General features: G+C 40.0%; 1 protein-coding gene across 1 annotated transcript in view; it reads right to left on the bottom strand.

The window, feature by feature from the left end:
- The window catches only part of LOC125425699 (SH3 and multiple ankyrin repeat domains protein 3-like), a 398,055-nt gene that overhangs the window by 136,421 nt on the left and 237,721 nt on the right, over positions 1-23,913 (bottom strand). Inside the window, exons 16-17 of the mRNA XM_048483225.1 lie at positions 12,679-12,761; positions 11,010-11,134 (exon numbers count right to left, since the gene is read on the bottom strand). Coding sequence (XP_048339182.1) covers positions 11,010-11,134; positions 12,679-12,761 — 208 coding nt within the window. The remainder of the gene's footprint in view (positions 1-11,009; positions 11,135-12,678; positions 12,762-23,913) is intronic.

Below are 23,913 nucleotides of genomic sequence, written 5' to 3' on the forward strand. Positions count from 1 at the left end.
CTAGTTTCATTTTGTATTTTCTCACTTACCTTCCTTCCTGTTTATGTGTTTTGCTCAACTACCTATGTGTTTTGTTTAACTGTTGTTTTTAATTGTTTGTATAGCATACATTTTTCAGACATTGTTTTAACCGTTTTGACCCTGTGCTGCCTTGAGAATGCTAAGTTGGGGAAAAAGGCAACATAAAAATATTTTCAATAAATAACCAAATAGAGGATCATTGGAGATGAAAAGCAGTAGAAATGAAGTAATCTGGGAAAACTAGAAGAGAGGAGACAGGGAGAATATAGCTGATAATATAACCCAATTAAACACTGCCCAGTCATCAAACCAAATCTTAAATTTAGTTTCTCGACTGCGAAAATAAAGCACTTGTCTGTTGGTCACCTGGGTGAAAATTCTAATATGCTATAACTATCAATATGATAATAACATTTCTATCTCCTCTTCTTTGCAATTTACCTAAGAAGCAATAATGTACATTTCAATGCTTCACTTAACAACAGAGAACAAACAAAATCATGTTAAACCTCTTCTGAAGTAGCTGTACTTGCAGAAAGGCTATTTGAATATGATTAATGCATTATTCACATGCACTTTCACCATTCTCAATAATACCACCAAAATACACCTTTTAATTGATACATATTGATGCAAAATAGATTAACTAATTATTAAACTAAACAAAGCAAGGTACTCTTTTTCCTAATGAAAAAGGGAATATTTTGCTTGAGATTCATACAAACTCTATAGAATTCTAAACGTTTGTGTCTGTACACTTGTTCAAGTCCTCAGTATATAAGAATCTGAGCTTCTTAGGAAAAGTTGGTAGGAACCATGGAAGCCACCAAAGCCTACAACTGTAGCTGAAGTTCACATCCCTTATAAGCTTCTCTCTGGACCCAGCCATTTTGGTCCATTGCTGAACTTTTTGGAGTCAGCCACCATTGTTTCACTTACTGATTAAAGAACTAATTATGGATGTTTATTTAAATTAGAGATGCTTTACATATCAGGCATTGTTGAAGATTTTCACGGCTAAAATCAACTGGCTGTTGAAGGTTTTCCAGGCTGTGTGGCCATGGTCTGGTAGATTTAACTCCTAAAGTTTCACCCACATCTATGGCTGGTACCTTCAGACATATGTCCCAATACTCAACTACACAATACTCAGCTACACAAAACACTACACAGTGTGCCACAGAGAGAAACCCATCTCACCTTGACATGCCTCTGATATGCCAGTGAATGCAGATGAATTGTTAGGAGCTACAGCTACCAGACCACAGAGAATACACAACAACCAGCTTTACTGGCAAAGACAGGTTCCCTGTGTCAAGCCCATAGTCATGGTGGGGAAAGGGGGCATTTTATTTATTTATTTTATTTAGTCCACCTTTCTCAATGTGATTCAAACCAGATTACACGGTGTAAACCAATGCAATCAGATAAGCTATCTAATAAATAATGTAATAAAGAGTAGGATTATAACAGTTTGAAACATCAAAATCATTACACATAATATCTCAAACAATGCAAAAAATTACAAAGGTGGAAATCAATGCAGCAAGAGCAGGATAATACATAAACAGATAATATAAATAACATAGAATGACATAATCCACCATCTCATTGCTTTTATAAAAGCTCCTTCCTGAATTATACCATTGTCATGCAGCTCTATTGTGTTTATAAAAATGCCCCTTGAACCATTCTGCTTTACATAGCTTGCAGAATGGCAAAAGTGTAGAAGCGTTCCTGACATCCTCAGAAAGGCCATTCCAAAGAAAATGCACGCCTATGTGCAGTTGTTGATCTTATGGATTTGTTAGATGGCACCATTAGAAGCCTTGAGCTAATGATTTAGATTTGTGTCCAATTTTTAAAAGTTTTTATAACTGCGACTTGAATGTTGGGAGTCTCATTTGGCATCAGTTTAATAACAATCTTGCAAGAAAATGGATAGGTTTATAACTATAACCCAACAACAGCTAAATTTCAAGCATAGAACTGCAGCAGAGACCAATAGTTTTTAGAGAACGGACTTAATTTGTTCTCCAGACTTAGGTACAGAAAATCACAACCTCACCTTGTTCACCCCAAAACAAAACAAGAACACTGAACAGTTAGCTACAGATGATATAATAGGTGTTCTTGCTTTAAAAACTCTGTTTTGAGTGACAGAGCTTTCTGTTTTCCTTACAGAAAATTTATGCAGAAAAGAAAGTTGTATTTGCAGTTTCAGATGTCAATAACTGGACAAAATTCTGCAAACTATGTAAAATAGTTGTTTGGGAGAGCATTTTTTAAGAGAACAGGACTGCAGTCTATGCCACAGTGGTGGATTCTGCACAGCAAAAGAATAATGGGTTGCAGCTGTTATTTTTTTAAACTGGATCAGTTTTTTTCCTTCGCGTGGGTGCCCGGTTTCCGTAAAGGAATTGAGTTGAGGTTGGGGGAAATAATCCATTTTCTTTATGCCTCTTTGTACAAACCCGCCACAACTTGGGCAAACATTTGAATCCACAGATCCAACCCCTTTTTCCTGCAATCCGATTGGCTGCTAAGATAATGCTTCCAATTGGTGGAGAATTTACAGCAACCTTGGGAGTCCAAGCAGGATGTCCCGCTCTTATTTCTACAATGTGGACAAAAGTTTAGGGCGTTGAAATTATGCCACATATAAATATGAAGCATGCACACACAGCCTCAACGCTGTGGCATACAAAATAATGAAATTTGTCCAAAAAGGGTGCTGAGCAATGTGTCCTATCCACATTCAAAGGTTTGCAAAGCTATGTATTTTTGAGCACCCATTTTTTTTTATACAAAGGAAACAGGGCCATTGTTCACAATGGTCCTGTTTGTTGTGAATGCGCTCCTGTACAAATATGGGCGAAATGGCACTCACAATTTCTGCCATGGAGAGAAAACTTACTTGGGGGACACTTGGGAAGTGGTAGGCTGTGAGTAACACTAGCTGGAAGCTCAGCAGAAATGAAACAGAAATTATACAAGGTGGGAAAACGGGTGGCAGGCAGAAAAAATAAAGTATTGGTCCCCATGCTATTTACTCGGGTGTGGGTTCAACCTGAGTTCGGGTAAAAAGATCACTAGTTTAGCACTTTTTTTAAAACCCAGGCTGACGGAAATATAATGGGCTAATCCCACTTGGGGAAAGGGACCTGTGCAAAGTACTTCGCCAAACTGAGATATTTCCCTTTATCAGCCAATAATATTTCTACCATGTGGAATCCACCAATCTATGCTATTCCATCATAATCTTATAGCATTGTTTTCATTTTTTGTAATTCCATTTTCTGCATTGTTTGACATAAAATGTCTGATACTTTTTTGCACTTTTTGAATTTTTGTAACCCTAGTCTTATTGCATTGCTTAAGAGCTCTCTCATGCGATTTGATTACATTGCTTTATACCCAGTAATCCACCTTGAGTCTCAAGTAAAAAATCAGTCTATAAGTATAGTAAATAGTGATGAATGCCCCCTCATTTATTCATTTGCCCTCCCCTGCAATAAAAATTTTCTGGCTACAAACCAGCCTGTGATTGGTCGAGACATGAATTCCTTTATTTTCACCTGTTATTGTTACAGCTATCACATAGTGTGAAAATGGAAATTTGCCTTTTTTGCAATGTAAACCTACTCCCAAGTATGCAATGAGAAAAAAACCCATACATTTCCACAATCCACATACAGGAATAGTATTAGTAAAAAAATACTAGACTAGTATAAGCTAATTTCATTTCATTCAAAGAAAACAGCCCTTTTCAGATGTTCAGTGTTGGTGCTTCAGTTTTGCATAACAGCACTGTATGCTACACTTAATTATTCAGATATACCACCGTCATTTAGTTTGAAATGGAACAACACATGTCTTTTCTATGCATGTACAGCTTCAGAGTTCCCTTAAAAATCTAGGTTCTGATAACACATACTAAAGCTGTAATTACATGGAAAATACATGTGTTCTCCCAATAGCAACTACACATATCAGAAGGATCCTGTGACATGAAAAGGCTAGTGTCCCGTCATTTCGAAATCATAGACTATATTTTCCATTTTCCTTGTACAGTGTGCATACTAAAGTTTATGTTTTACACTGGCAATGTAGTGCCCAAACATCCAAAGTAAGAGCTCATGAAAAATTCATTTTAGCATTTGTAGAAATTTATCACAAAGTTTGAAGGTTCTGCAAGGCAGGAATGCACAAATTCTGAATAAAAATTGGCAATATACGTTGGCAATACAAATATCCCTTTTTATTCATTCTTTTCTGTGTCTCCCTATTTGATACTCTTAGGGCCAAACTAGCTGATACATTCCATCATTTATGGTAAGATTTGCACCATGTTTTATGCCTGACTAGCAGTCATGAGCAAGAATGGCTCAGGCCATTTCCAAATCTTACCTAAACTTGACAGATTGAGACAAAGCAGAAGTCACTCATACTTTCTCTTTTGCTACTTCTTTTTATTTGGTTTATAGTAGTGGCTGACAACATGAGACAAGAAGTCCCTAGTTAAAATCTCAACTGAATCATGAACTCAGTAGAGGCCTTAGACAAACTACTGTCTTAGTAAACCACCCATTTGCAAACAGAACTAATGAGCCATTTTATAGGATTACTATAAGAATTACAGAAGTATGGATGGGATCTGGCAGAAAATTTCTACAAAGGAAAGGGGAGGCATCTTCCACTGATTCCTTCCTCCCGCACTGCTGACACTGAACTGTTCTTAGGGTCTCCTGTCCCTCAGAAGGAACATGGGGGGGGGGTGTTCATAAGAAGGAAACACGGGGGGGGGTACAGAAGAGGGAAATCTCTTCTGTAAGCAGAGATGGTCTGCAAGATCCAAGTCAATGTATGCAAAACACTTTGACCATCTAAAAGTGAATTATAAGTGTTTATGATTATTGATATTTATCCTCTGAAACAACCAAATCAGTTCAGAATACTAATATCTGGTTTGTATGTTTTGAAGAATGAGGAAGAGGACTGATACTTCAAGAAGATGCATATAGAACATTAATAGTAAGTTTAGAGAAACTTAACTGTGAGGTTTGTAACTCTCTGCAATAGTCCCTAAAGGGTGTACAGTGGACCACAAATGTAAGAAACATAGTCAGGAAAGACTTCTGGCCTGAAGTGTCTGCTACAATGGACTGGCACATGGAACATATACAAAATAATAAGTTTCACAGCTATCTAGGAAATAGCCACATCTCTCTCTCTCTCTCTCTCACTCTCTCTCTCTCTCTCTCACACACACAGAGGGAGAGAGAGAGAGAGTCAAGGGGATGCTATCTAGGTGATTGAGAGACATTCCTGGAACCATGCAACTGCGTAAAATAACAAATTGGTGTTGCTGGAAAGATATATATACAAGCCTGAAATATCTATTTACTGCCATCTGTGAATTCTTTCCTTGATCTTTACTTTATGGTTTCACATGCTTTGTAGACAACTAGGCTCCCCCTGGTGCTCCTAACCCATGGGAACTGTGTTACATCTGTTATCTTGTAAGGCAGGAAACCAGGTGGCTTTCTCTTGCTATCTGCTGCTGACCTTGGGGCATCTTAGCTCCAAAGATTGTTTTTCACAAACTCTTGGGAAAACAGGAGGGGGGTGGGGGGTTCTACAGGGGATAAAGGGGACTGCGAATGGCAGCTTCGTCAGAACTGGCTTTGCCAAGTGTGGTGCTTTGATGCCTATTCAATAAACGCTACTGATCAATACTTCAGAGTCGATTCATTGACTAAGGTTGTGAGACCTAACACACACACACAGAGAGAGAGAGAGAGAGAGAGAGAGAGAGAGAGAGAGAGAGAGAGAGGAGTTGTTAAATCTGAAAAAAATCCCAGTTTAAATCACAGGCAGTAATTGAGAATACATGTTTATTCACTCTCTTCCTGCAACATGGGTATATGTTTCTCAAACACAAGGCTTCAAAACCAATGTTTGATTTAAACTATATATTTTTAAATTCCATATGCTAAAATATAGTAAACTGTCTAAAATATGTATCTCTCAGTTAAACATTGTATTTGGAGACCTAATACATGTCTTAATAATAATAATAAAAAAACTTTTCTTGAAAAAAAAGAACGGCTATATCTCATGGTATGGAACAATTATACATACACATCAATGTAGGTGCATTTGAGAGTCTGCTTGAGTTGTGACTCCATGACAATTATACATGACTAGCATCTATTATTAACACTTTTGTCTTTTCTGCAAGAAACACAAGGGTAAAATCAGAGCACCCATGGCAAACATAATTGTTATGTAGTATTAAGTTGACCTGAGTGAAGGTGTCAAAATGAAGAAGACTGAACTATGCTGTCAGATAAGACTATGACCCCTTCCGCACATGCAGAATAATGCACTTTCAATCCACTTTCACAATTGTTTGCAAGTGGATCTTGCTATTTCGCACAGTAAAATCCAGGTGCAAAGTGCACTGAACGTGGATTGAAAGTGCATTATTCTGCATGTGCGGAAGGGGCCTATCTGCATGTTAAGGTACTCTTATTTTTTCTTCTGATTCTACAGATAAATAGGGATTGTTTCTATAAACACTTTTCTTCTATGCTATGCTCCAGGGCAAAGCAAGAGAAAAGGAGGAAAGGGATGTCAGCAGTGGTAGCTTCACTTTCAAAGGTTTTACTGACCTGCCAGACTCACACAGAGAAACTTCAATTAAATCATCTACAGATAAATGGCCTTTAATGCCTCTGTATGTCCTCAACCTGAACCTACCTGCAAGAGATGGTGAACACACATGATATGATATTTTCATACTGATTTATATGTACCCATATGACACATGCACAATTTTTAACATTTCAGTTCAAAGGCATGAAACATTTCTTTGCTGAAAATTATGAAATCATAGCAACTTATAGTTAATCCTCTTTTTAAAGGATTAAAAAAATCAAAAATCCCACACGCTTCCACAAAAGAACAACACTACTTGAAATTACTGAAGAATTAACTTCTTGCTAACAAAAAATGGCACCCAAGCTACATACATGTAGCAAACAGCTGATCTGAAAGCAAGCAATAATGTATATGTTTGAACTTCTGTCACTTGGCAACAAGCAATAAGGCTAATTGCATTCAATATCGTAATCAGGCATTGCAGAAAAAAAAAGTACATACAAACCTTAATAATTTTTGTTACAACAAAAATAGCTCAATCTGGGATCTAACATGAATTTATATTTTTCAAAAACACTACCCCCTAACTACCACATTACATCTGCCTGCAAAGCTTAACATCAGTGATAGGGAGGAGAACTAAATTATCCCTAGGGAGAAAATATTGCAGGATTTGTTTTTTTTAATTCCACAAATGAGTTCTTAGTTCAGCAAGCTAGTTATTTAGTACATTCCTTTTTTAAAAAGATGACCAAAGTAGAGCTTTATGGTGGATAAAAATTAAAGATTTTCCAAAAGACTTAAAAACTTCAGTTACAGCAAGCATGTTTAAAATATCCCAGTTTAACAGAAAATCCAAATTTCATACTAACACGTTTATGTGCACTATTTATCTTTTCACAATGAATCAGGATCAAAATGAGTTCCAGACTAACTCCTTTAAAAAAGGATAGCTCTATAAGGGAAAGTAAGGGATCCATGACTTAAGCATTATACAAGAACTTGGACTCTAAACCCTGTTTCTGCTACACAGTGCCTTTTTCCTGTTACGAATGGAATACAGGATCATTCTTGGAACTCACTTGTATGATCTTGCAGCATCATTTTATGTCCTCCAGCTGCTGAACTTCTGCAGTATATTCAGTTCTCAACTGATGACTATTTATGACTCTCTCAGAAATTATGGACATTTACTTTCCACCCCCAAATAATAACTTTTTACACAGTTAATACAACCCCTTGTATTTGGGAAATTCTTGACAGAGCTCGTTCCCATGTCTTTTTGGAAATAAAACAGTTTTTGCAGCACATGTACAGTGTTAAATGAATGCCTTGTCTCTAAGCAAATATAATTCAGCAGAATCAAATGCACGTGGGCTGCATAAAAAGGTTTTGGATTCTATTTGGTGGCAAACCAGTATGCTTTCATTGTTATAGCAACCACTTAGTATGCATGCTTGCTCAGAAAATTATGAGTTTGAAAATGGGAAGCTTGATATAAATTAATGCTGCTTACGTACCATGTCTGTTCAAATAATTGTTCATGTTAAAAGACCTTTGGTGCAGTCAAGTACACCTAGGCGTTTTCCCCACAGCCAATACATCCTAGGATAAGGAAGTGAACCATCCCGGTTTGGCCATGACTTCCACATGGCTTCTGGGTCTAACTTGGCCCTGCTGCACAAGATTTCCCTTATCCCACGCCTTTCAAAAAACCATAAACTTGGCGGTTCTTTAAAAAAAATTGCACCGCTCCTGCTCCCATGCAAACACTGCGGGAGATGGGCTGGTTTATTTTTCCCACCTCACCAGCTGCAGCCAATCAGAACGCCAGAAAAACGGGACCATTCGTGCATGCGCAGCATCGCTGGCAAGGAAAATGAAAGTAAACTGGGGGTTGTGCGTAATTACCTGGAGTTCTTCCTCCCATCCTGAATGCGCTGATGGGCTGCTGTGCAGAGGGAGGAACCGAGATGGAAACATCTCGATATGTACGATCCCATTTTTCCCCAGGGGATGTTTTGGCTGTGGGGAAAACGCCCTATTTACAGTCTTCTAAAGTCTCCTAAACATTTTAACTCCTAATATGTCATTCTCTCCAATCCAGAATATCTGTATTATGAATCTTTTAGGCCTGTTCTGCATGGGCCAATAAACACAGGTGTAGGACGCTAAAAAAACAGTTTGGGGGGGAACTTCACAAAGATCGCGCCCCTAAAATGAGTCTGCCCCATGTTATTTCCCACAAACCGAGTTTTTTGAAAATTGTTAAACTAGTGAATCTTTTTTAAAATCCCAGGTTGCAGCTGTTTATGTGCGAACAGCAGGGCAGGAGGTGCTTTATTGTCTCCCTTTTCCTTTAAAATGTTTTTTCCATGGCTTACATGTGCATAGGTACACAGGTGCAGATGGTTGTTTCATGAAACAACAGCATGGCTGTGGGGGTTCATTTGTGCATGCCTGCATAGCTATGCATTGGTGGAAAGTAAACTTTAAAAACTAGACATGTCTTTGTGTGAAGGTGCAACAGCAACCCAGATTTTGTTTCTGTGGGCTCCAACTGCTTCCTGCACAGATGCATGTGAATGCAAAAACAGGAAAATGGATTACTTTATCCCAACTGCAACAGTTGCTGTGCGGAAGGGCCCTTAGCAACGCTGGAGAAATATTACTGCAGTAGCACATGCATAATCCTGAAAACCATGCAACTAACTCTATATACACAGGGAAATTTTGAGCTTGCAATTCTTTAAAAGTAGCTCACACATGTCACATGAGAAACTTTATGATTTAGCAGAGAGGGCTGCTGTTCAGAGTAAAAAAGTAATATTAAACAATTCCAGCCAGTCATGTCAGTCACATATCTCAAGCATCTGTCTCGATCATCACCACTGTATTGGTGAACCAACTGGTATGGTTTACCATAAGCAATGGCTAGTTCAAAGGCTTGTGACTTATTTTTAACCTACTACAACCCCCCGCCCCATTTCATATCTTTGATTCCTGGGCAAAAACCTCAAAGAAGCCTTCTAAATAGATAGTAATCTGCTAATACACTATATATATAAAAGTCACTATATATATATATATATATACATAAATTCTATATATATATATATATAAAAATTCTAAAGCAATTATCCAAGAACTGTATCCTGAAAGAAATACTTATATTTTGTTTTGCACTAGACAGTTACAGATAGGTGTCTGCCAAAACTAGTAGGATAAGAGCATGCTAAACAAGGAATATGAAAACTAAGAAAAGAAAGACCATTAACTCTATTTCAGAGGCATGCTGTAAAGAATGGAGGGGATATTAACAGTATTCCAATGTAATTATCAAAGAAGTTGCTCAAATAGCTGTTCAGCTTAAAATAAATGAACACTGCATTTTGATGTCATACATCCCAAAATACACTCTTCTCCACCAGCCAGAAATTCAACAAATGCCAATCTTATAATAATGAATATAGTGAAGAACATTACCACTGCTTAAAAGGTGAAAGAATGAAATACCAAAATATGATTCACATTTTGTATTGATCAGACATATGCTACAAAAATTAAGTTTAGAAAGACATCATTGTACCAATGTGTGATAACCTCTTTGAAACTGAAGGAAACACCATCCCAACTCACACAAATTTTCATCAGCAGAGTGTCTCCAATATCCTTCTTAAACAAATTATGACAGAAGCTAATAAGCAAACAAAACTAATAGTTTTCATTGACTTGCATCAAACACCTAGAGACAGTCTGCTCCAAACTTTATTAAAAGCATTAATATCTCTTTCTCACTAATATTTTACTCTCTTATATCTAACCATTTCTCACAAAAACAGTCTAGAGTTTTATCTATTGTATATGTATGAAAAGCTACATTGCATAAGAGCATTGTGGTGAAGCCAGGAAACAACAGAGACCAGGTCATCATAGGATATGTCACCACCACACACATCTGTTGCTGCATGTCCAATACAATGTCAGTCCTAGTGATTACATGTGACTACTTGAACGCTACTTTAGACAACTAATATCCATCCAAGTATCCTCAAATCAAAATTTTACAGAAGGAAGACCTACGGAGACCTACCTTTATGACATACAACAAGTTGCAGCCACATCCTGCACCTATCTATATTAATACAATTTGTGTCAATAAAGTTAAAATGGAACCATGAAATGATATGTACACTAATGACCACCAGTAGCCAAAGGCCCCAGTTTAAGCCTTCAGTGAAACTTTGGCAAATTAACTGGGCCATAGCATTTTTCAGGAAAGAAAGCATTACTTTCTTTGAACTTGCTTTAAATTTTCCTACCTCGATCAAAAAGTCTCCAGTTCTCAAGCCAGCTTGCCATGCTACCCCGCCTTCATCCACTGATTCCAGATACTGCAAAGCAGGAAAGGCTGGAGTTGGGGTGAATTCTTCAATTGGCGTATCAGCTTTGGGAATAATAAGTGCCATTTTATTAATAAAGGAAAACTAGCATAATGGCAAAAATAATTTCATGAAATGATTAGTGGAACACAAAAATACTCTAAGAAATAAGAAATATACACCACTTCCTATTCCTAATCATTTTCTTGCATATGAATCATCTCTTGGAATTAATATCTGGTCAGCAAATGCCTGAAGTTTAGGGTTTTAACTGATATATAAACAACAACAACAACAATAATTTTAAAGCAAACAATTTAGTGGAATAGGAATTGGTATCAGAAATCATATCCCTACTTCTTAGGAATGTGCATGGAAAAATAAGGTATGTCAAATATTTAGTCCCACTATATATAGATAGCAATGGCATGAAACTATTACATTTATTTGTGTAATGGTGTATTTATTTGTATAGTAGTGTCTGATCTTACATATGTACAGTTTACAGATACAGGTTTTGAAAAGGTGTCAAATCTCTATTACATTAAAAGATGTAATTACATGGTTAGAAATGGCAGTTGGATAGTTTATCTGAAGACCTGAAGAGATTCTTGTGAAATTAACACACATAAAAAGAGATTATCATCTGATTGCGGCATAGATAGCTCCAGAGTCAGCTGAATGACACAGTGATGAAGTCACTGGGTTTCCAGAAGACCCCACCAAACATGCATTTACTCAGGAGGGTTAATCTGACACCATTGTATAACTATGAAAGCCCAATAGGTGTTCACCATTCTAATTAGTAACAATAAAAATGGTATTTCGAGGGAAGGGTGTGGAGAAACCTCCATGAGCACATATGGGCTAGCCCTTCCTTGAAGCCAGGCAGTATAAGGGAAAGCCCATCAGCCACAGAGGGGTGTTATGCCATGAATGGGGGACATACCATCACTTTTAAAAAATGAAATATATAAAGAATAACACCCAGAACGTTACATATATACCTTATTTTTTAAAACAAACATCTACTTATATAGATTTCGAAATATGAAGAACCTTGGCACATTTTAACACATGGAGCAAAGCAGCCCTCAAATAGAGCACGTACTGAAGGCCATTCAACATACATGCAGCTTCTGAAGGTATAAATACGATCAGTTTTCATACTAAAACTGCAGCAGTTTCAGTTAACAAGCCATAAATCTATTTCAAGCAAGACACCAACGTGCCTTGTCTCTTGGCAACTGATTTTAACAGATTAATACTTAAAATGCCACAATTTTATGATTTTCCACCAGGATGCTTACAGTTTGGCTAAACTAAGCAGTACTACATAGGAAATTTCTAAGCAACTACCCTTTTAGAATTACTGTACAGATCTGTTCTATTTTTCAATATTAAAATATATACACTCACACAGAAATACACACACCCTCAAAACTGCTCAATCAGAAACCAGTAAAATCCATGTCAGGACTGCTGCACAGAGAGAACACTGTTGTCTAGCAACCAAACGCATCAAGAATAATTCCTGTTTATTTTCAGAATGCATCCCATTTTTACATAGGCATTCACCCGATCACATAGACATATAAAATCCACATACCTTTGGCCCCTCTGAGCACAAACCCAAATCCTTCATTGTCTTTTTTCTGCAGGACCACTGCCTTTTCTTCTATAATGCAGTCACTGTAGAGAGAATTCCGAGGATAGCGACCATTATTACATCCCTTCATCACCACTGTAGTAGCTGCTCCTCCAGTGTGCAGGTTCATCATCATCACAGCCAGTTAATCAAATAATATTGCGGTAACCAAACATCAGAAAAATATAACAGCAGAGAACAGAAGGAAGGAGACAAAGACAAGGCTTAATGGCAAGGGGGAACATGACAGTGCAACTTAACAGAGGTAATGATGAAGAGAAAGCAGAGAGAAAAACCATGCATGGTGATAGCTAAACAAACGTGTGATCATGTCATCTGTGTGCTAGCTAGGAGCCTAAAAAGAAAAGAAAGTGAACTGAACGACAGTAGCATGAATAAACTCCTCAATCGTGGATATACCAGATGCATCTTCTAGCGAAGCCAAAATGAAACCAACCAGAAGAAAAATGAGGCAACATTTTAAAATTTAAAAGTTAGATCTGTTTGCTGTGTTAAGTAGCTAAAAGGCACCAATATATTCAAAAGCTATGCCTTGCATCAAAAGCCCTTTTTCAATCCTACTGAATGTTGCATGCTGCAAGAATCCCACATGATCATCTGACAGCCTACAATGCTAACAACGTGCAGCTGCCTTGGCGTCATCAGCACAGCATCAAGAATCTGCATAATTTAAATAGTAACAAGCCATGGATGTTCATGAACACCTTTCCCCATACATTATGGTGCCTTCCTGAAAACTAGCTCAATAAAATGCAAAGGGCAAGTTGCTTTAAAATACAGACACTGGATTCTATTTTTTTTGTTTCTTATCTTAAAATTTCTGTGGCATTAACTCCTGCACTGATGATTTTTGTGTTCTAAAATCCAGTTATTCATACAGTAGGTTCAGTCTACATTTTAACTGGCATGGTAAATTATAAAGATTTTTCAGCCACTTTTTTCATTTTTTTTTAAATTATAAAAATAAAATAAAATTATAGTTGCCATTTTTTAATTTGAAATAATTTTAATAATTCATTAGTGTATGGCTCTCCAATGTAAACTGGCTTCTGTTACATATTAAACCGTATTCTTTTTATAAAGTCAGTTTCCGCGACAAAATATCGAGGTTCAGTAGTATAAAACTATTGCTTTAGTAGTGATGGAAAGCAAGCCAAGTATTACAGAAATTAATGAAAATAATGGAACCCACCCTGCAAAAATACTGAATGTCATTAGCACTCATAGACTAATCAACTAAAGCTGCAATCCTGTACCCATCCAAATACTCTTGTTTCAAACTGGAAAAACTGGTGTAAGATGAGTGAAAAGGGGGAAAGGAATAATAGATATTTCCAAAACATGCAACAACTGGACCAAAAATAGCCAGTACCCTTTGGCAGAAATCCAGGTAGCAGTTGGCAGTTAAAACAGGACTTTCTGTGAGAGAGAAAAGGGGCAACTTGCCAGACACTGTTGGGCTCTGGCGGGTAGATAGGGCCAGATTTTTCCTGCTTCTTGTTCTTGATTGCCAGTGAGATTTAAGTACAGCTGAATTTAAACTGGCATGGTTGATCTCTCTTTCCAAACCCACTTCCCCCCCTAGTCCAGTACAAATACCACAGAAATTTAGGCAGAGAATTTTAAACTGAATTATTCCTCAAGGTGACTCACACCGTCACTTACACAGTTCTCAAGTTTTATCCTCAGAACAACCCTGTAAAGTAGGCTAGTCTGAAACAACATGATTGGCACAATCTTCTCAGTCCTTCCAACCAGATCACCTTGCCAGCACACAGACCTATAAGAATGCAGAGACAGAAAGGTACCCCTTTTCTCCCTCCTACTCACACTCTGTGGGATTTTAGAGTTCTCCTTTGGTAAGCTTCCATCACCCCATGTTATTTCATGCCCCTCTTACTGGAAGTCCAGAGGAACAGCAGCTCAGGGGTGCACTCAGTAATGTTAGGTGAGAGGTCTTGGACATGAGTGAGGAATATAGGAAATGCAGCCCAATCCAGAGCATCAGGCAATGGGGGACAGTGCTGGGGATGGCACCACTGCAGCACTTCTCCACTGCCTCCAGAGGGCTTTTCAGTGGTGCGAGGAAACAGAAAAAGCAAAAAAAACCCCAAACCCCACCCTGCTACCAGAAAGCCTTCCATAGGGCTTAATGGACTTACACCACCACAGTATTCCAGTGGTTCTGGTCGTACCAGGAGGATAGCTTTCAGGAGATGGTGCTGGAGGACTACTGCTCAGCTCCTTGGTCTTTGGTTTATGGGGTCCCATAGGGCTCCATCCTGTCTCCTATGCTCTTTAGCATCAGTATGAAGCTGATGGGTGAGGTCAGCCAGAGATTTGGACCTGGTTTGCACCAATATACGACTGACACTCAACTATATCTCACACTTCCAGCTGATCCCAGAGAGCTGTAGAAACACTGAACAGGTGCCTGAAGGCCATGTTGGAGTGGATGTGGCCTAATAAGGTTAAGGTTTAAGTTCTCCAAGTGAGTGGAAAGTCTAACCTAGAGTTTAAGGCTTCACCTGTTCTGGATGGGTTTGAACTTACCTTGGAAAAAAAAAGAAAATAATACTGTAGAAAAGCACATGATTTGTATGTATAAGGGCCATGATTCAGTTCTTACCAGGAACTTAAAAGATTTTAAGATCATTCTACTTTTCTGAAATCCATTAGTCAACAATTATTCTTGTCTAAGAACTTGTTTATAGATATTTCTGAAGGGAAAAGAAAACTAAAAGGAGGAGTTTTCCAAATTGTGCTTTCTCTTCCTCCATCTGATTGTAATAAACCCTGACCTAAACTTTTCAATGACAGCAAGACTCTGCTTAGCTCACTCAACTGGATGAACATAAGATTTTTCTCAGTTCAATTAAGCTGTACAGGAAAAAGGGATTATGTAATTCGTCAATTTTCTGCTGCTCAATATAAGAAAAATCATGACAGGTAGCAGGAAAACAACTTAGAACCACAATGGAAGTTCCAAGGGAAAATACCCTGATTTAAATTTGTACGGCATTCAAGACTAGGACCTTAGGCTGTATTTGTGCCAATGCTGCGATTAAGTACCAAATAAGAGGGAAAAGGGTATACTGCAAACGCCTTCTGTTCAGTCTTGCATGGGATTACTAGAGTAGTGGAGGCCATCAACTCCAGGAGTTTCTGGATGTGGCTGGCTTTTTGAAACCTGTTATTAGAAAAGCCAGTGACCAAGGACTGAGTGGTCTTGAACCAAGAAAGTGGCAAATAGGCTTTGAGTGAAACATCATCTAAATCTGCCCCAATAAACTCTATTTTTGAGTAGGCTGTACAGGACTTTTCTGAATTGATTACAGGTCATGTTTGGGAGGACAAAGCCAGGAAGAAGTGACAAAGAGTCAGTCATCCAGGTAGTAATGCACTGCATAGCCCTTTAAAGTTAAGAACGTGTCAGTTAAGACCCCGCTCAGACAATAAAATGCTTGTAGGTTTTCAAGGATTTTATTGAAGACATATGAGAGACAGAAGAAGTCAGTTCTGGCGAAAAGGTGTTAAGCACTTGATAATATGGATAGCATAATCCCCACCCCCACATGGGAACAGAGAGAGTCAGAAGTGTCCAGCCTGGAGGCCCTTCCCAGCCACAGAACTCCAAAGCCAGAGCCAGTAGATAGCGACGCAAAAGCAAAAGTACTCCCAGACAATTCCTCCCTCCCAACAGGAGCATCCTGCCAGAACACAACCACAGCTGGCTTGAATTTGGTAAAAATATGTAGAACTGAATCGAACTCAAAAAGTAATACATTTTATTCATAGTAGTTGCCCCTATATTTTGAACCTTAAAAACTTTCTGTATGATATGTGATAGAGACATGAAAATAGGTGTCCCTTAGGTCTAGGACCACAAACCAGATGTCCCCAGATAACAAAGGGAGAATGTCTGTAAAGGACAGCATCCAAAATATGGGAATGTTTAAATACTTATTGAGAAATATGAGGTCCAGTATCAGCTTCTTACCTCCACCCTTTTTATCTGTAAGAAAACATCTAGAATAAAATGTTTTTACAGAAAGTGGCAGACTAAGTTAACTGATGGCACCCTTTTGCAGCAGCATGACAATTTTTCCTGTTAGTAGATGTGACAAAATTTGGAAGGAGAGGAAAGAGAAAAATAGATAGGGATAGATATAAAGCAAAAAATGTTAACCCAACTTTATTATAGAAAGTATCCAGTGATCTTGGATAATTAAAGGCCATTGGTCATGAAACAGTAACGATCTATCTAGAAAAAGACATTTCATATCCTGGAGCTATAACATCTATTTTCCTCTGGATTGCGGACTGGCCCATGTCTCCCCTTAAGCCTACGCTGGGATCTGAACCTCTGAAGATTGTTGGTAGCAATATAGTTTATCAGAATAATACTGATGCTTTTTCTAATCCTATTGAGAACAGTATCAGTCTCCTCACTGAAGAGATTCTTGCTTTCAAAAGGAAAGTATTCAATTCTAGCCTGTCAACCCTGACTGCAATATTGCCTGCCAGCCAGAGAAGCCTCCAATGGCCACTGTAAGAGTTGCAAGCCTGAACAGGTGAGCTGTGGCCTGCAGCTCCTGAGCCCCACCTTATTGGGAACACCTGCAGGGGGTGGTGCCTGGCAGCTACTTCAACAGCAGCAGCTGTATCCCAAGACAGTTATCTTGGGCAGCGGTTGAAGGCTGGCAGCATAAGGGCGCTGTGCAGACTGCTGCTAAAAATATGCAGCACAGAAACAATTTGGGATAAAAATTTAAATTATTTTGTATTGAATACAGATAGTGCATTTGTTCCTGCATGCCCCTCCCCCATACAAACACACACGCAGTTGCCAGTGTAAAATGAATATAAAATCATAAGCTGTACAGAAGCTTCAGAGACTTCATTGCAATTAGCAAGCCATAAATAGTTTCAGATTGCGATGTAAGGATGCTTTGAGACATCACTACCAGCCCTCACAGCAACCTGGGTCCATCTGACCTGAGTTGCTGCCAACACACCAGCATAGGATGAGCTGGTGAAAACAGCAGTCCCATCTTGTATCAGCCTGTTCCTTTTTATAGACTACAGCTGACCTGGAAACAAGCTTGGTCAGCTGGAGCTGACAGAGAAGAAGAGACTAACACGCTAAGGAGTAATATTCATACCCCCCCCCCCCCGCCCAGCTATCCTATGTTAACAGCAACTCAAGCGAGCTAGATCCATGTTGCTATGGGTGCTCAGTAGCACATGACGACAAAGGAAAAAAAGAAGCATATAACAATTCAATTATACATATTTTTAAAGTGCTGTGTCTTTTTAAGACTATTGCCATATCTAAAAAAATGACAGAAGCATTACTGAAAGTATGGAAGGGAAGAAGGGCAGCTACTATTTATCTCATAGCAAGATTTTACATGCATTTTAGGAACAACTTTGATGTGACAAGTTCTCTTCTACATCTATGAAAACACAAAGTAGCATTGAATATTTACATATAAAATCACCTTCCCAAAATATTATTGTTAACTTCAAGAGATGAGCACAGACAAACCATAATTCAAATACCATTTGATTTTTCTAAAATACTCGTAAATCAATAGATTCAAGGAGGTAATTGTGTTAGGGGAGCAGCAGTGGAGTAGTGGCTAAGAGCAGAGGCTAAGAGCAGGTGCACTCTGATCTGGAGGAACCGGGTTTGATTCCCAGCTCTGCCGCTTGAGTTGTGGAGGCTTATCTGGGGAATTCAGATTAGCCTGTGCACACCAGCTGGGTGACCTTGGGCTAGTCACAGCTTTTCTGAACTCTCTCAGCCCCACCCACCTCATAGGGTGCTTGTTGTGAGGGGAGAAGGGCAAGGAGATTGTAAACCCCTTTGAGTCTCCTGCAGGAGAAAAAGGGGGGATATAAATCCAAACTCTTCTTCTTCATCATCTAGTTGGTAGTAATAGAATTGAATATAACAAGTAGGGACTCATGACACTTGTGGGGGAGGGGAGGGGGAAATGGGATCTCCCTTACTAACCTTCCAGCCCAGCTGAAGCAGGACTCCACCACTGCCATAGACAGGACTAGAGTGGCTCCCAGGAGCTGCAACTGCCACAAACATGCCAGTTTGGTCTGGAACAGCTTCTGCAGTTGTACCAGCAAAGTGACTGTGCAGCTCACTCCTGACTGGACAGCAGGGATCAGAGGCAGGCATTCTGTGTTGTGCTGGGGCACCAGAGGGTGGAGGCAGCCATGAAAGGTAGGTGTGTTCTCAGTGAATATGCAGAGAACCCTTTTTTATTGTGGGGGGGATATAAACCCCCCGATGTGTTTTTTTAGCTTTCAGATTGTTTCTCAAAATTGGGGAGTACCCCAAGTTTGAAGACACATCTATCTAGGGTAAGTGTGCCCCTTATCCACTGATTCTCGTGTCTGCATACGGATGGAAATTAGATACATAGATAGAACAGAACAAGCAGGAGACTTGCAAGGGCTGTGGAGAGCACTGCATTTCCTCCTCTCTCACTATTTCCTCTTTCCCTTCTCTGAAAGCCCCCATATCTCCTGCTTCCCTCTCTTCTTCCCACCAACCTACCTTTCTTTTATTTGTTCCCCATTTTCAGCTATATTACACATTAACTTCATTTGTACCTCACCATTCTCCACAAAGCTGACTCAAAGCTGCTTATACTATTCTTCTCCACTCCATTTTATCCTCACAACTACTCCCTGAGGGAAGTTAGGCAGAGAATGTGTAACTAATCCAAGGTAATTCACTGAGGATCTAAGGCAGAGCAGGGATTCAAACCCAGATTTCCCAGATACTCTAAGCCTGTGGTGGCGAACCTTTGACACTCCAGATGTTGTGGACTACAATTCCCATCAGCCCCTGCCAGCACAGCCAATTGGCCATGCTGGCAGGGGCTGATGGGAATTGTAGTCCATAACATCTGGAGTGCCAAAGGTTCGCCACCACTGCTCTAAGCACTATATCGTCTGGCTTTCATGTGGTAGCTGCTGAGCCTAGCTGAGTCATGGAAGTTGCATGACAGCAAGTCACCTGATGACTGATGCCTAATGAATCCTCCCTCAAAGGTCAAACCAGTCCTGGAAAGCACCCTGTCCGCTCCCTTTCAATTTTACAGACAAACACCAAGGCTTGAATGCAGACAATATTGTGGTGGTTGAGTAGCAATGGTTATGGAGACATTTATTTTTTAAACCTACAGATCCTGCTTCTATTATTTGGGAGGTTAACACCCCAGCATTTTTTTAACAAAAAAGATTTCAGATTTTTCTGAACAATTGGGGCTTTTCTTGAGTTTGTAGAATGATCTGTCTGGTCTGTTCATGACCACAATATATGGGTTTAAGTATCCAAACATGGGCAATGAACAGAATTAAATATACTGAAAGATCAGAACAGAATTCTAAAAGCTTATAATGTGGAAAATTTTGTTGATCTTTACGATGCTACTGGTCTCAAATTTTGTTATATAATTCAGTCAAGACAAGATTTTTAAAATAAACTTTTATAAATAAAACAAAGTATTGCGGAATGTTCAGGAAATAGAACATAGGTATCCTATGCACATTTCAGGGTAAAAGCCAAACCTGGTAATTAACAATTACACAAAAATGATAAGTATATGTGATGTTGAAGTATACTCCATTCAACATAAATATCCAAGAAGATTTGGGAATTAAGTTGTCATATCTTCCTGGATCTTCTTATGTTGAATGCTCCTCCAGGTCCTAGTGCCTGTTGTTTGTTAATGGGCTCAGAAGAATGTAACTTTGTTTAGTATTGAACAGTTAGTCTGTATATAGCTCAAAACTTGCTCAGATGATTTGGAAGAGAAGCATCATTTGATCTGAGCTTAGCTGGTAACCATGAACCTTGTAGTCATCAGCAGTGGTAATGATGAGAAATAGCAAAGAGCAGACTCTCAGCTCCCTATTCTGTCTGTGAGATTAAGCTGCATGAGTTCTTGGTATTATTTTCCTGTAATAAAAATCACATTTATACCTTGAACTTATTGTTCTCTTTCATAAGCCCTGATGGTTTGTCTCCTTTTATTGATGTTTAGGTTGTTATGATAATCAATTTGGTCATTCTGAGCATAATTCCATTGTGGGGGAGATGCAATGGTCCCTAGCAAAGAATGGGGGAACAAGCATTTCCCCTTCCAATGGGCTTTACTGGGGATACAGTGGGGGGCCCTGCTCCTGTTGCATCACTTGCTATCTATGTGGTCCTGGGTCTGTTGCTGGGGCTGGGTGGGAGAGGTTGGAAAAGTATGACAGGGTGAGGGGAGGGTAGAAAGGTGAGGCTTGAGTTGGGGTAAGGGGAGTGGGGATGGTTGGGGTTGGGGAGCTGGGAGGGGTTCTCTGGGTCCGCAGAGCAGTGGGTGCTTGTGCCACTGCTCCAGCAGCTGGGGGCAGTCTGTTGTGGTAGAAGGGGAAGCAGCAGGGCTTCTGCAGGGTAGGGGAGTAGCAGCCACCTAGGCACTGCTGCTCTGCAAACTGAGGCTGGCCTGCTGGGGTGGGGGAGGCTTCTGTGGGCCTGGGGAGCAGCAGACACCCAAGCACCCCAGCACCCCTTCTCTGCAGGTCGGGAGCAGCCTGTTAGTGTGTGAGGGGGAGGCAGGAAGCCTTCTGCAGGCTGGAGAGCAGTGAGCACTTCCATGGCCCAGGGCGGCCTGTTGGTGTGGAGGGAAGCAGAAGGGCTTCTGTTGGCCTGGGAAGCATAGGCAGCCAAGTACTACTGCTCTACTCCCCAGGGATGGCCTATTGGGGCAGGGGGCAGAGGTGGGATGGCTTTTGCAGGCCTGGAAGGAGCGGGCAGCCAGGCATCACTGCTCCAGCCACCAGCGTAGTCTGTGGGGGGGGGGGGGCAGGAGGGCTTCTCCATGCCTGGGGAGCTGCAGGTGCCATGGCACTGCTGCTCCACTGGCTAGGATAAACTGCTGGGGCTTGCTGTTGAGTCAGGAATAGGCAGGGAGGGGAGGGGATGGAATATCATCCACCAATGGACGAGCATGTGAATTGATTGGAGGAGGGTTTGGGGAGCATCTGCTCCACTGGCCAGGATGGGCTGCTGGGCCTTATGAGTCTTGCTTGCCGATTGGTGGATGGTTCAACATCACAACATTCCATTTCTTAGTCCTGCCTTTCTTCTCTTTGAATTTCTCTTTGATCAAAATGGAACTGATTAGAAACTGGCTCCAAATTTCTAAAAAAAATGGATTGTTGGATTTCAGGTAGAATTTAGGTACAGTTGTGTGAAGAGCATTTTTCTGAACCCTAGTTGAAAGCAAGGCTGAAAGAGACCAAGAAAGTATCTCATTCAGGAAATTCTGAAGTTGGTGCATGCTATGTGTGTCTGAAATAACTGGTCAAAATTTATCTGTGACAGGTTTCATAAGGATGCTTTCTTGAACTAGGATGTAATTACTGCCCTCTCAAGAGCACACTGGAATCAATACTATAACAAGAAGACACAAGATTCCTAACTGTGGCACCTGAGCCCCATGTGAGGAAAGGGAGATAGTGGTGCCCACTGTGCCCGAGGCCCATGCAAAGTGTGGCAGGCTGTAGCACTGGTGGCTCATTAGGTGAGGCAGGATGAGGTAGTGGCACGCAAGGAGGTGGCGCCCAGACTGCACAAGTCCCTTATGAAGTGATGCCGCTCAGTCTAGCCTGCTCATGCCTCACATGAGGTGAGGAAAGTGGTGGTACCTGGCATGCAAAGAAATAATACAGCAAAGAGAGCAAAGAAATAATAGAATTAGTAACAACTGCTACCTAAATTGCTCTTTATCAACCCCCATTTGATATGCTATTCAGTACCTTCTTCCTCCATTTGTAAAAAGAAAGCATAAAAATATTTTTGTCCACCATTTTTAAGAAACAAAGGGGATTATTCTACTGACCATCAGTATTATGAAGCATATTTTCTTTCTCTGACAGTCTCTTTTGACCCCCTAAATACAGCTTCTGTAAGTCATGGAAGCTGCAGGGAGAAAAGTCAAACATGCAGAATGGGGGCTGGATCCAGCACCTCGAGAGGGTTTGTCAGTTCTGCCAACCAGCTGAGGCAACGCCCCCTTCACTTCCAATCTGGGCTGGTGAGCCTGTTGTGGGAAGGGTGGGGGTAAGGGCAGGTTGTGGTGGGAAATGCTGTTAAGTCGCCGCTGGGTTATGATGATCCTGTAAGGGTTTTCAAGGCAAGAGATGTGGTTCAGAGCTGGTTTGCCATTGCCTACCTCTGCATAGGAACACTGGACATCCTTGGATGGTCTCTCAACCAAATATAAACCAAGACTGACCTTGCTAAATTTCTGAAATCTGATGAGATTGAGCTAGCTTGGGTTATTCAGGTCAGGAGAAGGGCAGGTGCTACTATCTAAGTAATCTCCCATGGTCATCTCCAAACAAACAACAACGTCATGTTCTCATTGCTTTGCCAGGCCCTAAAAGACTGTATCATATTTTGCAAAACTTTCATTGAAATAAAAAAAATGTAGACTTGTACATCTTTCTGCAGTCATCAGACTGCTGATGGTTCAGCAATAATCTTTAATTTTAAAAAAGCAAAAGACGGAATAAAGTAGCTAAGCAGGTATAGAAAAAAATTGCAAAATGTAAGAAATAAAACATCCTGAAATAAGACCTGTGCATGGAAAGCAGTGGCGTAGGAGGTTAAGAGCTCATGTATCTAATCTGGAGGAACCGGGTTTGATTCCCCGCTCTGCCACCTGAACTGTGGAGGCTTATCTGGGGAATTCAGATTAGCCTGTGCACTCCCACACACGCCAGCTGGGTGACCTTGGGCTAGTTTCTCGGAGCTCTCTCAGCCCCACCTACCTCACAGGGTGTTTGTTGTGAGGGGGGAAGGGCAAGGAGATTGTAAGCCCCTTTGAGTCTCCTGCAGGAGAGAAAGGGGGGATATAAATCCAAACTCTTCTTCTTCTTCTTCCCACCCAAAAACCTTCCTCCTCCTTTCCCTGACATATAAATATATCTTTATTTTGGAAAATGTAACTGTTATAAGCTATTTTAGAAGTAAAAGTAATACAGAAATATTGACTATGTAGCCATCATCTTCTCCACACTTTTGGCACCATTATTTTTTCCCTACATTTCTCTCCTTTCCATAAATCTGTCATTGCTTCAAATTAATCATTA

Source organism: Sphaerodactylus townsendi, linkage group LG02 (genome assembly GCF_021028975.2).
Source record: "Sphaerodactylus townsendi isolate TG3544 linkage group LG02, MPM_Stown_v2.3, whole genome shotgun sequence".
Taxonomy (NCBI): Eukaryota; Metazoa; Chordata; class Lepidosauria; order Squamata; family Sphaerodactylidae; genus Sphaerodactylus; species Sphaerodactylus townsendi.